This window comes from Juglans microcarpa x Juglans regia, chromosome 1D (assembly GCF_004785595.1).
Source record: "Juglans microcarpa x Juglans regia isolate MS1-56 chromosome 1D, Jm3101_v1.0, whole genome shotgun sequence".
NCBI classification, from domain to species: Eukaryota; Viridiplantae; Streptophyta; class Magnoliopsida; order Fagales; family Juglandaceae; genus Juglans; species Juglans microcarpa x Juglans regia.
In genome coordinates, this window is record NC_054594.1 from 19,721,409 (window position 1) to 19,739,836 (window position 18,428).

Consider the following 18,428-nt stretch of genomic DNA (forward strand, 5'->3'; position numbering starts at 1 on the left):
GGATGAGAGGTAAGGGATGTTGGTGGGGAGGGAATGAGAGCAGAGGTAGAGTTAGGAGATGAAGAGGCAATGATGATTTAGATGTTGGTCATTGTGGCTCATGATACCATGAAGAGATTTAGGTGTTTGATAAAATATCCGCCTTACCTTTAACAGGGTATTGGCTTATATTTAAAGAAATAAATTTGTACAATAGTTTGGTATCCTAAAAGATTACATATTTGAATTTGAAATGAATGTGATAACCTAAATGAGATAAAATAAACAACATTGAAGTAAACGAAACTTATCACATATCACTATCACTATTTTAAATAGGTCTTTGGGCAGTGGAGGACTTTAACTTTGGGTTGTTTGTTGCTGATGTGGACGAGTCTGTAACAGATAATGATCAAACAAGGAAGAGAGATGAAGAGCTTAGTTGGACACTTAGAATTTCTCAAAATATTTGTGAATAGTAGTAAAATAGATTGTGAATAGTAGTAAAATTGTTTGACTTAAAATTTTTTTATTGAGTTTTGAGAAAGGAAAAAGAAAAAGTTGAATAAAAGTATTATAAAATAAAAAAATTGTTTGAATATAATTGTTTGAATATAATTTTTATTTTAAACTTTGAAAAAGTTGTATTATTTTTTGTGTTTTGTTTGGAGATTTGAGGAAGTTGTATTGAGTTTTGTGTTTTGATAATAATTAGATAATGATTAGATAAAAAAATTGAATATTTGAAATTGAAAAGTATTTTATGCTTGAGTAATGTTTAAGAAGGAAATATCTGAAAATACCTAATAATACTTGATCAATGTCTAAAGTAGCCCAAACTCTTGGTACACTACAGAGAGTGTAGAGTCATAGACGATGATTGACATCCATTAATACAATTTGTAGAGTCTTGGAAGATGCTTTTAATACAATTAGCTGATATGTATAGAAAGCTGACACTTAGGCTGTGCTTGGATGTTGAGCTGAGTTGAGTTGAGTTGAGTTCTTTATGAATAGTAGTGAGTTGAGATGGTGGTGCGAGTTTTGTGGGATTCACGTAAGATGAGTTTAGATGTATTTATAGAAAGTTGAAAAAGGTTGCAGGTCCTATGTGTAAAGAAGTTTAAGTTGAGATGAATTTAGTGACTTGAGAGTTGAGTGTTTATTAGAAGATGTCTAAATCTGAACCGAACTCAGCTGAGTTGAGTGCAGTCAAGGAACCAAATAAGCCCTATTCTCATGTTTGGAAGAGTCGCGCTAAGAAATCATAATTAACATAAATGAAGAGTGATGATTGTTGAAATAACTCTTCTTAAACTATTGTATTCTTGTATATATATAAATTTTCTCTTGGGTCGAAATTTTTTCATTCTATCCTCATTGATGTCTTAAGTGCCTTAATTCTTAATATATATCTGTGAAAATCATATAAGTTCAACCTAATGATCAGATGACTCAATCGCAAGCAGCCAAATAAGCACGAGCAATCCCACTAAAAAAACGGTTCTCATGACTTGACACCACGTACACAAACTCAAGCTCAATATTCAAAGACAAAAAATGAGCAAATCAAAACAAAATCCAAAAGAAAAGATACATGTATGTTCATAACAAAGACCCTCTAAAATACATATATATAGAAAGAGTAATGTTAAGTACGTGCCTAAACACTATGTTCTCCTCGCCAAAGGTGGCTTTGTGATGACCGAATCCTTGTTCTTCTCTTTCTTGGTTCTCGAGCAATTGTGGTCAAGATGACCACTTGAGTACGGTGAGGTTAGGTGTTTAGGCTAAGATGGGTGTATGGAGTTGTGGTAAGGGTCAATGAATTGTGTGGGGTTCAATGAATATAGCCGCACGGCACTAGAGTGAACTAGGGTTGGCGCCACTTGGAAGATGGAATTTAGGGTTTGGAAGTTGGGTGATGGACGACTAGGGTTTAGGTTAAGTGTATGGAAGATGGGAAAGTATGTGGTCGGCTAGGGTTGGCCGACAAGGCTAGGGAGAGATTTTAGGAAGTTGTTCCTAAAATCTAGGGATTCAATTTGGAGAGGGTTGGCTGAGTATGGAGAAGTGTTTGGGTCAACTATGGTTCCTAAATTAGAGGAACCTAGTTTGGTAAGTGGAGTGTTCGGCTAAGGCAATTCAAATTAGGCAAGAGGTTGCCGAAATTTGAATTCAAATTCCAAGGGAAGTAGCGTTCGGCTAGGGCAACAAAGATGAAGCAAACAATTTATGTAAAGTTGACTAACACAAGGGTTGGTCGACTTTGATGCAAGAATTGGATTGGAAGAGCAACTTACGAAGAACACCAAGAATAAAATGAAGAACACTCAAGAACACAAGCAAATACTTATGAACTTGAATGAATTTAAACATAAACAATAATAATTCAAGACTTGATTCCGAATTGCACAAGTAATGAATAAACCTCATATATTGATACGAACAACTTGGATTTACGAATTGTACCAAGTTACAAATAACAAGATAAATAAATCACACTTATTCAAAGAATTGCAAAGTGTGATTCTCTCTTTGAGATTCACGGATTTCACCCAAAAAGTCCAAGTGCAATGGCACCATTTTGTGATCTCTCAAACAATAGTCTTCCCTCTAGGAGTTTTGCCAAAAGATTCTAAAGCAAATGAAAGATGTCCTATTTATAAGCAATACAAAGTGGAAACTCCCAATAGGTCCCTTGAAAATAAATAATTAAATCAAATTAATTAAATAAAAGGAATAAAAAAATAGTGGTAATGGACCAAGGCTAGCCGTGGCATGCATGGCCCATGATGGCTAGGTTGTAGCATGGTAGTCTTCGGCTGGTCCATGGTTATGTGGTGCAGCATGGCTTGCTGATGGTGAGCCAAGGTGGTGCACGGCATGGCCTAGGTTGGTGGCCTAGGTGCTGAGTCTGCAGGGCATGGGCTAGAGCCATGTGCTGGATGGCATGCCTGGTGGGCATGCCACTGGCCTGCTCTGCACGGCACGGGCTGGAGCCGTGCTCTGGTTGCCATGCCGTGAGGCATGCCACTAACCTTGCTGGGGTGCTGCATGGCTAGGCAGGTGCACGCGTCCGCGCGTTGAGTGGACTGGCAGTGTGGCGCAAGGCCTTGCGCCGCATGACCATGGACTAGCCGAAGACCATTTTAGGAAGTTGTTTGCTTCATCTTTGTTGCCCTAGCCGAACCCTACTTCCCTTAGAATTTGAATTCAAATTTCGGCAACCTCTTGCCTAATTTGAATTGCCTTAGCCGAACACTCCACTTACCAAACTAGGTTCCTATAATTTAGGAACCCTAGTTGACGTAAACACTTCTCCATACTCGGCCAACCCTTTCCAAATTGAATCCCTAGATTTTAGGAACAACTTCCTAAAATCTCTCCCTAGCCTTGTCGGCCAACCCTAGCCGACCACATACTTTCCAATCTTCCATACACTTAACCTAAACCCTAGTCGTCCATCACCCAACTTCCAAACCCTAAATTCCATCTTCCAAGTGGCGCCAACCCTAGTTCACTCTAGTGCCGTGCGACTACATTCATTGAACCCCACACAACTCCTTGACCCTTACCACTACTCCATACACCCATCTTAGCCTAAACACCTAACCTCACCGTACCCAAGTAGTCATCTTGACCACAATTGCTCGAGAACCAAGCAAGAGAAGAACAAGGATTCGGTCATCACAAGGCCACCTTTGGCGAGGAGAACATAGTGTTTAGGGACTTGACCGAGGTCCCTAACATTAATTGGTGCTTTGAAAAAAAGTTTGATCATATTAAAAAATTAGTTTTTTTTTTCATGTGGGTATCATATTTACTCACTTTTTAAAAAAAAATTGCGTGGCGTTTGCGTGCTTTACGACTGCAAATATAATTTCTTATATATATTTATATTTTGGTTCTGGGACCGAGTCTCTTGGGTGAGAGCAGTGTATCCTAACCTGGAACTAGCTAGACTACAACGGAGATACAAAGGCTTAAAAACCAATTTTCACCATAAGAAAGAAACACATGCACACCAATAAGTAGATGGATATACAGATACATAGACATGCCCATAATGTCGTTGTGCAACAAAAATGGAACTGAGAAGATGAAGTCGAAAATACCATTTAAATTATATATGGATTTCTAATTTTCTAAGGGGCTTGGAGTTTGGCCAAAACTCAGCTCTCATGTTGATCTTTCAATATATATGATTATCAATAATATGAAACCAAAAAGGTCTAAGCGTAACGTTACATTGGGATGCAAGAAATTGACAGCCACTAGGGGTCTGGCGATTCTGAGGCGATTTTTGGAAAGTCTTTTTTTAGCAATCCGGTTCTTTCAGAGTTTCCTGTTTTGGACTTTTGTTTTGTTTTTGCTCCTAGGGTTAGCCATGTTGGCTCCCTTTGGCCCTCCGACGGCGACCCTGTCGGCTGGGCCAACTGTTACTGGTGGTTCTTCGTATGCTCAGGCAATGACTAAGTCGATAGAATGCTCTGGATTCAAAATTCCAATGCGTTTTCTAGTGGACATCAATGGTGAATTGGGATTCATTTTCTTAGAGACTGAAATGGTGAAGGCGACAGAGGACTTTAGGTTTGCGCTGGTCATGAAGTTTATTCGTGCAAGGCCATCAATCGATAATATCCGATTGGCGGTGGTGAAGACATGGGGGTTGCTGGAGATTCCCATAATTAGCATCATGGATGAATATCATGTGCTTATTCATATGAAAAATGAACGTGATTTTGTGCATGGCTGGGCACGTGAAGGCCGAACGATGGAGGGCTACGTTTTTAGGCTTTTCAAGTGGACAAAAGATTTTGATCTATCCAAGGAATCTCCATTGGCTCCACAATGGATTTATCTACTAGGGTTACCAATGCATCTTTATAGAAGGGATTGTTTACAAATTTTAGCCACTCAGTTTGGACTTTATCTTGGAACAGATAATGCTACTCTCAATCGTACAAGAGCATCGAGAGCAAAAATATGTGTTGAAGTGGATTTATCGTTGGAACTGGTGCAAGGTTTCCCTATTGTTCTGTCTTCCACTAAGTGTATTCGGCAAGAGGCAAGGTATGAGAAAGAAGGTTTCTACTGCCAAAAATGCTTCCGTCAAGGACATACTTCCGTGGTGAGTAGGGTTGGTGAGAGGCGTAAAGAGGAAGTAAAGCAAAAAGAAAAATAGAGGTGGCAACCAAAAGTGCAACAGGGTAGGATTGAACTGAATACCAAACAGGCAGTTTTGGATCAGAAAAATCCCAGTAATATAGTTGCGGAGGAGGCTATGACATGTTCTGATGTAGAATGAAAGGATATGGATGGAGGAACAAATGATGATTTAATAAAATCAAATGGAAATGGTGATGAGAGGAATGACAAAGACGATAATGTTTCTCAATGTAGTGAGGAGGATTGTGAGGAGGTTTGGTGTGGTCTTGATCTTGGCCCAACTAGTAAAATATTGAGGCCTTAGAGGGAGGCCACGACGTCCTTTTCAATGCCACATGTGCCTAATTCTAGTGCAGTGGCTGTGGATGAATTGCCTCAGGCTGAGGAGATACAGAGAGTTGACGCTAGGACTGGTTCTGTCTCGAACAAGGAGGAAGGGGAATATTAGTTAATATTGAGGAAAAATAAAGGCTATGCTTCGAAGGTGGAGCCAACGACTAGTTCAAAGAAGTTGAAAGAGAATTCATACAAGGTAGTCAGAAAGTCTCTACGAGTCCATACTCGTCCTAAAAAACTATCTTATGATTAATAATATATTTTTTTGGAATGTGGGGAGGTTAGGAAGGTCACGTAAAATATTGAGGAAAATAGTTTCACAGCATAATGCTGTGAGAGACGTAAAGAGGAAGTAAAGCAAAAAGAAAAATAGAGGTGGCAACCAAAAGTGCAACGGGGTAGGATTGAACTGAATACCAAACAGGCAATTTTGGATCAGAAAAATCCCAGTAATATAGTTGCGGGGGAGGCTGTGACGTGTTCTGATGTAGAATGAAAGGATATGGATGGAGGAATAAATGATGATTTAATAAAATCAAATGGAAATGGTGATGAGAGGAATGACAAAGACGATAATGTTTCTCAATGTAGTGAGGAGGATTGTGAGGAGGTTTGGTGTGGTCTTGATCCTGGCCTAACTAGTAAAATATTGAGGCCTTAGAGGGAGGCCACGACGTCCTTTTCAATGCCACATGTGCCTAATTCTAGTGCAGTGGCTGTGGATGAATTGCCTCAGGCTGAGGAGATACAGAAAGTTGACGCTAGGACGGGTTCTGTCTCGAACAAGGAGGAAGGGGAATATTAGTTAATATTGGGGAAAATTAAAGGCTATGCTTCGAAGGTGGAGCCAACGACTAGTTCAGAGAAGTTGAAAGAGAATTCATACAAGGTAGTCAGAAAGTCTCTACGAGTCCATACTCGTCCTAAAAAACTATCTTATGATTGATAATATATTTTTTTGGAATGTGAGGGGGTTAGGAAGGTCATGTAAAATATTGAGGAAAATAGTTTCACAGCATAATGCTTCTTTGTTTGCGATATCGGAGCTTTTTGTGGAGACTGCATGTATGGCAAGACTGGGTCATTTTCTTAACTTTCCACACTTTTTCTCTAATGAGGTAGAGGGGGAAAGCTCTGAATTTTTTGGAGGATCCCTAATGCTTTTGAGGTTGTATGTTGCTCGGCACAAATGATTACTGGTTGGTTTGAGATGGATAATAAAAGAATTCTCATTTATTTTGTTTATGCTAAATGTAATCAAATTGAAAGAAGAGTTCTATGGCGTGATCTAGAAGAGGTGTAGGTGGCGAATCATTCATGGGCAGTTGTGGGGGATTTTAATATTATTTGGTATGATTCGAAACGCATAGGTGGCAATCCTCGACCATTGGCGTCTATGGTGGAATTCAATGATTGTTTAGATCATTGTGGTCTTTTTTATCTATCTAGCGGAGAGAATCACATGTCCTGGTGTAATGGGCATGAAGGAAGTTCTAGAAGTTGGGCCAAGTTGGATAGAGTGGTTATTAATAATGCTTTCTCCTCTCAATTTTTGTTTGCACAACTGGTGTATTTAAGGAGACACACTTCAGATCATTGCCCGATAGTGGTAAGTTTTGATAGGCCTCACACGTCTTATGGTTCATCACCTTTCTGTTTTCAAAATATGTGGTGTACACTTGAAAGTTTCATGGCTTATGTGAAAGAGGTGTGGAAAATGCCTGAGTTGGTTTCGGGTATGTTGAAGTTGGCGTTCCGCCTAAAACGCACCAAGATGGCTCTTCGTGCTTGGAGCATAAATGTGTTTGGATGGGTGGATGTTATTTTAATGGACCTGGAAGCAAGACTGGACAATCTTGAAAACCAATTGCAGCTTGGGTACTCACAGGAGGTCGAAGCTGAGTTGTTGATTACTAAAATTGAATTGCAGCACTAGGAGCACCGAGAGGCAACACGCCTTAGTCAGATTGCGAAGAAAACTTAGCTACTGGAAGGGGACCAGAATACCAGTTTTTACCACTCAGTGATAAACCATCGGTGCAAACAAGGTTTTATTTCTCATATGGTGCTTTCGGATGGACGGGTGTTGGAGAATACCGAGGCTATTTATAATGGTGCCGCTTCATATTTTCATGAGTTTCTCATAGGGGACACGGGGGTGGTGCAAGCTGATTTATCCTCTGGTGATTAATCCAGTTCTTTCGCAAGTTGATAACAAGATGTTGTGTATGGCACCATCTGAGGAGGAAGTTAAAGATGCACTTTTTTCCATTCCTAAACAAAGTAGTCCAGGCCCTGATGGGTTTGGGTCGGCTTTCTATATTGCTTGTTGGGATGTCGTTAAACATGATATGAAAGAGGCGGCGCAAGAATCTTTTCGTGGTGTGCCATTGCCCAGGTTATTTTCCTCATCATTTATTGTTCTTATCTCGAAAGTGCAAAATCTTTCGAGTTTTGATAAATTCCGTCCCATTAGTTTATGTTCGGTGGCTTATAAGATTTTTTCAAAAATTCTAGTAAAAAGATTGACTCGGGTTATTCATTTACTGGTGTCTCCAAAACAAGGTGTTTTTGTGCCAGGTAGAAGTATTTTAGAAAATATTACGCTTGTTCAGGAAATGGTTCATTCATTGAATAAGAAAATTTTGGGTGGTAATGTGCTGCTGAAAATTGATATGGCTAAGGTGTATGATCGAGTAGATTGGGGTTTTTTATTGACGGTGTTTAAAGCCATCGGGTTCTCTCCTAATTTTTGCAGTATAGTAAGGGAATGTATGCAGTCACCATGATTTTCAGTGATGATGAATGGGACCTTTAAATGCTTTTTCCAACCAACTCGTGGTTTACAGCAGGGAGACCCCATCTCTCCATATTTATTTATTGTGATGGAAAAAGTATTGACGCGACTTCTAAAAAAGGATTTTGAAAAAGGCAGGATTGGTAGTTTTTATCATCCGCCTGAAGCTTCTTTGATTTCTTATTTGTTGTACGTGGATGATATTTTAATTTATGTGAATGGTGGGAAGCATTCTATCAGGAGACTTGTTGAGATTCTTGGAATCTATGAAGGGTGGTCGGGGCAATTGATTAATAAAGAAAAATCGGCCCTTTATCCGTCCAAGTATATTTCTTCAACTCGGGTATGTGCACTTTTGAGGTTAACGGGCTTTACGGAAGGTTTTTTTCCCGCTATTTATTTGGGTGCTCCGCTGGTGTCGGTGCAACTAACGACTAGAATTATTAAACCTTTGGTGCACAAAGTCCAGAAAAAGGTAGTAGGATGGAAATTCAAGCTACTCTCTCAAGGAGGAAGGTTGATCCTGTTGAGACACGTTTTATTGAGCATGCCTATTCACCTGCTGTCAGTGATAAATTTCCACTGGCCTCAATTGCTCGCATTAATTCTGTTCTATCAAATTTCTTCTAGGGGACGGCTAATGGAGTTCTAAAAATGCATTGGAAATCATGATCGAAATTGTGTATGCCTATGGAGGAGGGGGGTCTGGGTTTGAGAGACTTCAAGGAGGTTCAATGTGCGCTCCATATGAAGTTTTCTTTTAGACTAATGTCCACGGACTCCCTATGGATTGATTTTTTCAAGGCAAAATACTTTAAGCATGGCCATGTTTCTTTAGTTGCTGAGAGGAACAGAGGATCTAGGCTATGGAAATCAATTCTCTCTATTCTCTTTTAGGTTTCTGATAATGTCAAAGTCTTAGTGAGAGAAGGGAATGCCACTTTTTGGTATGATATGTGGCTTAGGTCGGGGCCACTTTCAGTGAGGGTGGAGGAGATTGCAAACTCAAAACTTCGGATCAATGAATGTTGGATAGATAATTCTTGGGACGTGGGACGATTGATGGAATTAGTTGGGGAGGAGGCTACTAGGGAGATTATACATACTACTCGTACGGGTAAATCAGGGCCTGATCTTTTTGTGTGGAAGCGTTCCAAGGATGGTAATTTTTCAACAACAACAGCATGGGACGTGATTCGTAAAATGGGGGACCATATGTTATGGAAAGAGTGGATTTGGCATAGATTAATGCCTAAACATATGTCTATTTGTGTCTGGAAAGCCTATTTTCAGTGCCTTGCAGTAGAAGAGAGGGTGAAGACTCAAGGCGTTGCTTTAACATCAGCATGTGATTGTTGTAATCGTAAGTCCTTTGAGACGATTGATCATATTCTTTGCTCAGGAGAGTTTGCTACGAAGATCTGGGAGGTTGCTAGCAACACTTTGGGCGTTCCGTGCATGAGGCAGATGACGTGGAGAGCCAGGGTTATGGTATGGTTCCATTGTGCTAGAAAATCATCAATTCAGGGTACTTTGACTGGGCTATTGCTACGTTTAATAACTTGACAACTTTGGTTGAGAAGATGCAAAGCTAGAATGGAAGGGATGTAGGAGAGTGCTACTCGGCTATGGTGGTCTGTGAAGTTTTGGCTTCATTTTTTTCCTGGGGAGCTTACTTTCTCTAGCCCAGTTTCTATGTAGGACTTGAAACTTATGGAGGAGCTACAGGTTGCAATTCCATAACAGAGGCATCATCGGCATTCTATGGTAATCTGGAAGAAACCCCTTTTTGGTTGGTTTAAGTTAAATTGTGATGGAAGTTGCAGTGGAAATCTGGGAAATTCAGGAGGAGGGGAGTAATAAAAGATGAATTCAGTATGGTGCAGGGAGCTTTCTCAGCTCATTTTGGTCTTGGTACTAATATTGAAGCTCAATTAAGGGCTGTTACCAATGGAATTGCTTTGTGTAAAAGATTACATCTTTCTAATATAATTATTGAAAGCGATTCTAAGGCTGTTGTGGACTAGCTTCGTGGAGGAAAATACAATTTATGGTATTTATCGGACTATTGGGAAGAGTTACGTAATGCTTTTGCCGGGGTTAAATTATTTGATAGTGCATCAGTTTCAAGAAGGTGATTAAGTGTCGGATTTTTTAGTGCGGCAAGGTGAATTGGGTAGGAACTCTTTTTATGAAGGGCAACAACACTTGCCTCGACTTGTGAGAGGAATACTTCGCCTTGATAGACTGGATTGTCCTAATTTCATGTCTTAACTGTTATTTTGATTTTTAAAATAGGCATGTTTAGATTTGGTTTTTCTTTTATTATTGATTTAGATTTATTGTCTAGGTTGGTTTTATTCATCTGGTTTTTGATGCCTAAGATGGTTTTATTGAATATCTGTAAGTCTCATGTGTCCTGCTTGTTACCACATTTTTCCTCTGCCATAAGTGAAAATTTTTAATAAAATTGAGAGGGGGTCACTCATGGCCAGGTGACTCTCATCTCTTTCTTAAATAATAATAATAATAATAATAATAATAATAATAATATGAAGCACACTCGAAGCCATCTATAAAGAGCTTTTGTTGTTGGTCGACTCTTCTTATAACCCAGGTTGATATGTCATATATTAAGCGGAAGATTAAGCGATTCAGTATTCATGGGCTCGATGCATGACTTGGTCTCGGCTAACCAGACGAAGGAGTGGCACTGGTATTGGATTGCATTTAAGCATCAATGCTCATGGCCCAAGTATTCTTTCTTACATGTTTTTTTAGTCTTAGGACATGATGATCTACATGATTCTATATATACACATATACACTTGCATATTATAATAAGGATCGTGCTTCGTTCACCGCTCCCAACTACCGTTGGTATAATTGTTCTTTTTTTTTCTTTTGTTGTCTTTATTTACATGTATTTTTTTATACTTTTAAATATATTTTTTTAAAAAAATCACAATATTATTAAAAAATACTTTCTTAATTATTAAATATAAAAAAAATAAAAAAAAAAATAAAAAATTTCAGCAGTAATACCAAGCTGTAAGAATCAATAGTGAGAGTATTATTTTCTTGATTCTTGCTAGTTATTTTGATGTGTTTTTTTTTTTACTTTTTTTACATGTATTTTTTAACACTTTTAAATATATATATATTTTAAAAAATTTACAACATTATTAAAGAATAATTCTTTAATCATAGAGTAAAAAACAAAAAATAAAAAACAAAATAAATGGTGACGGTAGCCGGGAGCGGGAGGCTTTATTTTCACATCTCTTTTCTCTACTGGTACTTTCCTCTCTCTTGATCTTCAGTATGTATGTATCACCCGTAGTGATTAGATTAGACAGAATGCATGCATGCATGCGTGCGTTATATATATGATATGGGAATTAGATGATCTCACCTTCACCCTCTCATTTTTTCTTTTTAAAAAATTTGAATGGAATTTACATGCATGTCCTATATATATTTATACACAGAATGGGTGCCATAAAAACAAGGCGCTTAAAGAAGTCTAAAAAGGAAAAATAAAGATTATGGATAAATTACAAACTCATAATATTGCATATATTCTTGCACATTATGAGATTGCATTTAACATTACTTTTATATATTATAGATAAATTTATTTATGAATCGATATTAATTATGTAAAATTAGCAACACCTTTCCATTTGGAGATCTTGGTACGTACTACGTTGGACTCTCCATACAAGTACGTGATTGAAGAAGAAAGAGAAATGATAGTTGTAATCGTGAGTGTGCAAGCGCCGTGCAATCATTTTGAAAAAAATAAATAAATACAAAAATTACATAAAAAAATTAAGTTTTTAATAATGAACTCCACTTTTTTTTTAAAGCTACTGCATAATAGTTATACACTCTATGACTTTATGTAGCATTACTCAAGAAGAATATCGATTTTTGGTAAAATAGTACTTGTATGTTTTTGGTAAAATAGTATTTATCCCTAACAATAAAAAGGTTTAAGTAATAAGGAACCCAATGAATTTGTAATTCATTTATATGCACATGATGCATATATATATATATATATATATAATAATAATAATAATTAAAAAAAGAAGAATTCCCATTTGTAATTCATGATCGAAAGAGGATGTCATGATAAATTACAAGCTGCATGCATGGTAGCATATATAAAAACATGATCATGAGATCAAGGGCCGATCGATGGCGAACTGACATGTCACATTACCACTAAGGCCAGCTGCATGCAGTCATGTCTGAAAGTGGTACAAAAAAAAGTGGATTTCCACTACTCAATGTTGGCCAAAAGTCGGAACATGATCAGTCTGGTAATTAAAGGCAAATTATATGCTGTTCAGATCACTCGTAGTATGGGATTCAGTACTGCTAGTTGGGCTACTGCTGCTTGCCACCATGGTCGTCTCTCCTGGGACCAGCTTCATCTTAATTAATTTATGTCCATTTTTTTTTTTTCCTGTATACTTCCACACCCACGCGCGCGGCCACGTACGCCACACTGATCATCTACGGAAACTTTTCTGGCCAATCCCTTCTTGTTTTTGTGGTTATAATCTCTAGATTTCATGAATATTCATAGGGAGAGTTGTCGTTTTCCTCTTGATCGATCTTCTCCTCAAAAGGAGGAAAAAAAAAAAATCGTCAAAATTATAAAAATGGGTCTGCGTACAATTATTAATATTTTTTTTTATTATGCATAAGTCATTATTCAATCTTATATTTTATATCTATAATTTTTTTTATATAAGTATGTAAGAGTGTTTTTTATAGAATAAATAGATATTTTTTATAGAGTATGAATAATATATAATGACTGACGAGAATAATTTAAAAAAAAATACAGAAGAATATTGAAGAAACATCGTTAATAAGCACCTCCCCTCCTATCTACTTGTTTAGCTTTGAAAATAGTCATCCACTTGAATTGATTTTTTTTTTTTTTGTGTGTTGATGATATGTATTTATTTTTAACGTACGTTGTATATAATTATGATCTAACTAGGCATGCATTAGAGAATGATCGATTAATAAGATCAATTCATTACTTATTATTAGGATGCGTTTGGATAAAAATATTAAATTTAGATTTGAATAATTTGGATTTGGATTTCAAATCAATCATGATTTTAAATTCAAGATTTGAGATATACGATCCAAACAAGGGATTTGGATTAAAGACCCAAATCCAAAATTGCCTCCCAAATCCATCCATCCAAACTACATAAGTAATCTACAAGAGCGACATTAATATGCTATTGCTCTCTCCGCCCATAAACGTTACTAAAATTCAAATCCTTGGCAATACTTGTAATTACGAAACCAAGTCTCAACCCTAGCTATGCCATTTTGGCCTGAGCAAAAGCTAGTTCAACTTCAAATATGCGCGCGCGAACACACACACATATATATATCATATATTATATATATATATATATATATGTACGTATGTACGAATGTTATATGTTTGTACGTATAATAAGCTAGCACGCGGTTGTTTTACGGAATTAATCAAGCAACAGATAAAGATCAAGGGAAAGAAATGAGAAAGAAATCCAAACGCGAAACACGATGCCATGGAATTTATAAAAGCGAGGCACAAGTGCAAACACCTTCAAACAAGAGCAATGAAATAAAGAGAAAAAGAAGCAACACATACTCCAAAGCATAAAGCAGAAGAAAACTTGGACATAATGTAAAAATACAAATATGCATGAATGAGATCATCGATCAAGATATAAGGTAGCCAGGAAAAAGAGAAAGGCTGCCAGACCAGGATCCCCTTACAATAATTATATGTTCATGATCATCGATCGAGGGCTTCAAACTCCATGATATGGATCGATGCCATGAGCTAAAGTACTTTGACTGGACTCTAGAGCTAGCTGCTAGCTAGCTATAGCTAGCTAGCAATGGCTGCCCTAGCTCTCTGATCACCGATATTTATAACATCAATCAGGGTTTCCATGCAGATGCCCAAACCACAGGTTCCTCCTTCCATGTCAAGTAGATTCCTGATTCATGATGATCTCCTTGTGCCCGTAGCACAAGTGCCCATCCAGCTCTGTACCTCTTCAGCAATGCCTTAACATCATCCACACAATCATCACTAAACCCAACTGGTGAAAATGCCTCCTTTAGTCTCTCAGACCATTGGCTTCCTCTCTCCCTTTTCTCACACTCTCCTTCAGTGCTATTTTCATCATCACAAGCCAAAACCCTAACTATGCTCCTTGAGCACTCCCTCTCCAACATCAATCTGTCATTACTAGTTGGGACAAAGCTCTCCTCTAGCATCTCAAAGTACAATGTATAGAACCTCAGGCACTCTTCAAAGCACTTCACAAAGTCATCCCTTGAGCTTGAAAGGTCAGCTTCTTCCTCAACAATGGTTACAACTCGAGGCTTAAGTGATTGGAACATCCGAATCACAGCTCCCCTCTCCTCCACCTCCACTCTTCTTAGGGCCCCTATGCAATTCACAGCAATAGCCTCATCCTCTTGAACACCTAGTCCCTCTTTTGTGAGCTCTCCCAAATTGTTCAATCCACTTATTACATTAAACTCAAAGGGTACTCCCATTAATCTTGCAAACTTCTCCATTCTCTGGCCTATTTCCTTCATGACTGACCTCACTGTGCTAGCCGTTACAACAACAGTGAGCTTTAGATGCGGGGTTTCATCATTTCTTGTTGCCAAAGCTTCTAGCAAAGTAGGCCATTGGGTGCAAAGGGTGTTGCTTATATCAATTATGTGAAGCTTGGTATCCCCCTCTAATGCCTCCAAAATAGCACCGTTTGAAGCTACATGACCAAAAGTCATCCATGGGCTTACCTCCTGGAACTTTAGTATCAATTTCCGAGCTGAATCGAAGGAGTGGCTCTTTTCAGCCACTGCATTCAAGGTTTTGAAGCATCGTTGGCCGGACCCCATCGCCTTACAAAATAGAGCTTGCAGGAAATAAGATGCTAATTTCTGATCACAATCTCCATAAGGTGAAGCAAGCTCGTTCAACATCCATAGAAGATGGTGGATTTTGCCAGAATCCTTGTCGGATATCGCTCTTGCACACTCCTTTAGGAGCCTTGAGGCCCATTTACCTGATGCACTAGGCAGCTCGCCGGAGTCCGATGATCGGCTTGTTGATGTGTGGCTATTCTGGGGCTGATTGTTGCTTTGCATGTCTATTGCTGCCTGCAGAACATTGCTGATCTTCTGGTTGGAGTAGCTGAAGAGCGGTGCTTCTTTTGGAGTAGTGAAAAGAGTTATGTCCATGAGTTTGATGGGGAGTCCCTTTGACTCTATGGCAGTACAATTGCTAAGCTTAATTTCATTTAAGTTTAGAAATGGCCAAGTACAACTCTGTGATGTAGAAAGCCGTATGTATTATATTATAAATTTGAGGTCATTTTCAATATTCCAGTTTTTTAATGGCTTTGTATCACATTAATTAACATTTAAAGGCTTATAATTTAAATCAGGATGCACTTATGAACAAAAGCATATCATGTTTTTCCGGGTTTCACAAACCTATAGATCAGTGAAGAAACTATATATATATATATATATATATATGCTTGGAAAAACACCAAGATTGCAACCATGACTTAATTAGGATCTCATGTAGTTATGGTTCTATTTGATCTTTACATGATAAATAGAAAATAAACTATATATATGTCATATGGTTAAGTCCTGATCCCACTGTATTCTAGAAAATGTCTTCCTCATGGGTTAATCCTTTGCAAAAAGGCCGGTCTGAGGAATTAGAGCTAGACTAGTAGTCATGTTTAGGGTCAACTTGATGAGGTCTAGCAAGCATGCAATATCTACAAAGTGGGTTAAGATTAGAGAACAATCATGAGATGATTCATGTAGCATTGAGTTGCCTGCAGCAGTACTACTACTGCTCTCAATCATATATATACAGATTATAAGACAAAAAGCTGCTTATTAGTCAATATATATTATTGTTATTATAATAAGTTTGTGTAGGTTGCAGGAACTGGTTTGGCAAGGAATAAAGCATTAATTCCCATTAATTAAATAATACATCATGCAGGAATCTCCATTATTTAAATAGCACTAGATCAAGCTAAAGAAGAAATAACAAACAACATATTTTCCCAGTTAAATCAAACAAATAGATGACGATAAACGCTGTGTGGCACTTGAAATTGACAGATTCTTGGGATTTAGTACTGTGCTTTCAGATTATACCTAAGCCAACTTTGTCAACTTTACTATTACTGTTACAGCAATTATATCATATCATTTAAAACTTGTGCCTTCACACAGACACATGACATATTTCTTTGTATATGTTGTTATCATTGTCTCTTAAATTATATATATGTATGAGATAGCGAGAGGACGACGGCCGTGACGATGTATTACGACATTAATATATAAGCATGCATATAGTACAAGAAATGACTCCAAATAATAATAATAGGATTAAAATATTAATGTCATGCATGACATCTCCCTGAATGTTACCTACTAATAAACTTCAAAAATAAATATATAGAATTTCTTCTACAGGCCGGAGTTGTAGCTTTATATTGTGTGCTCCACCGCCATCTTATGGTGACCCTGTACGTAGTTATATAACTAGCTAATTTTCAATTAAGTATTGAACTTGATTGTCACATCACATATTATTAGTTAGCACCAGTACTCAGCATGTTTGTTTTTTTTTTCTTTATATAATATATAATCTTATGTGTCGGCTTATTTGCGACGATAACAACGGTTATTTAAGAAAAACAAACATTTGTAACCCTATTTCAACCATTTGAGTTTTCTTGAAGAATAAGAGAGATAGGTGTTTTTATTTGAACTATATAGATTTTTATTTTAACCTTATGAAATTTTTTTTCCTCTATAAAGGGGGAGAGAGAGAGAGAGAGAGAGAGAGAAAAAGAGTATAATTTTATTTGAGAATTGCTACAACCACAAATAGATTCCACAAAAATAAATCTACAAACTGACGTAGAATAGAAGTAACTTTTCAATCTAATGAACCACTTCAAGCGGCCATATCAGTTTGTGGGTTTATTTTTGTGGAATCTGCTAAAACATTTTTTCATTTTCTTTATTTTATAATTTCCTATCATAGACTAAGTAATTTTGTTGTTTCAACAATAATATTATATGGAATATTAATATAGGTATCATGCACTTTTCTAATCCTATATATATATATCGACCAACATTAAACAAGAAAATGAAAACATTTTTCATGAAGTCATCCTCTTATTTATGGAAACACAAGAAAGCAAACACTCCAACCCCTCAAAGTCTTCAATAATACCAAAACAATTGGGCCCGGTTCAGGAGTTTTTTTTTAACCTTCATATTCTTGCGGCGGCTAAATATAAAATTAACATTTATAGGAACATATGTAATAATAATAATAATAATAATAATAAAATCTTCCATTCATGTAAAAAAAGAAGAAAGAAACAAGCTTTTTTTAGAAGGCGAGTGAATAAAGAAAAACTGAATGGTATCCAAGTGAAGGTTATTCCCTTCAATGATTAAACAAGACGACAAGGTACGTGCATGGTGGAGAAGCTCTCTATTTCAAAACATTCAATCATTGGAGAAAATGGCTTCGCCTCGGCATCATGCATTCATCTTTATTCTTCATTATTTTCCTTCTTTATATGACTTTCTAAAAGATGATCTGCTTTTTTAAGGGCGATTCCTTCCATATTGGTGGTCCATGATTTTGCAGCCTTCCTTGTCGCGTACACCACATTTTTTCAACTTATACGAAATATATAGGGTTCATATCATACATACATATATATGTATGTCTCTATGTATTTATATATGTATGCATGCATGTATATATATATATATATCACTACAAGAAAATTGCTTATTTGTGGTCAATTAATTTCAGCGAAATGACTATTTATAGTTAAAATGAGTCTGTTTTGATCACAAATAGTATTTTCGCCGCAATTAAATGACCACAAAAGTCCGTTTTTCTTGTAGTGTATGTATGTATAGTCACGTAATGTTAGGGATGACAAGTTCTAAATTATGAACAAACTTTGCGCAAGACTTTTGTAAAAAAGTGGATAACACCAAGAAAAATTGAGTTTTTCATACT

The 18,428-nt window shown here is 37.2% G+C and overlaps 1 protein-coding gene across 1 annotated transcript; it reads right to left on the reverse strand.

Moving 5' to 3' along the window:
* Positions 1-13,860: 13,860 nt before the first annotated feature.
* On the reverse strand, positions 13,861-15,768 carry LOC121253390 (protein SHORT-ROOT-like). Its single transcript, XM_041153412.1, has one exon. The coding sequence runs from the start codon at positions 15,575-15,577 to the stop codon at positions 14,258-14,260; it is 1,320 nt and encodes a 439-aa protein (XP_041009346.1). The 5' UTR covers positions 15,578-15,768; the 3' UTR covers positions 13,861-14,257.
* Positions 15,769-18,428: the final 2,660 nt, after the last annotated feature.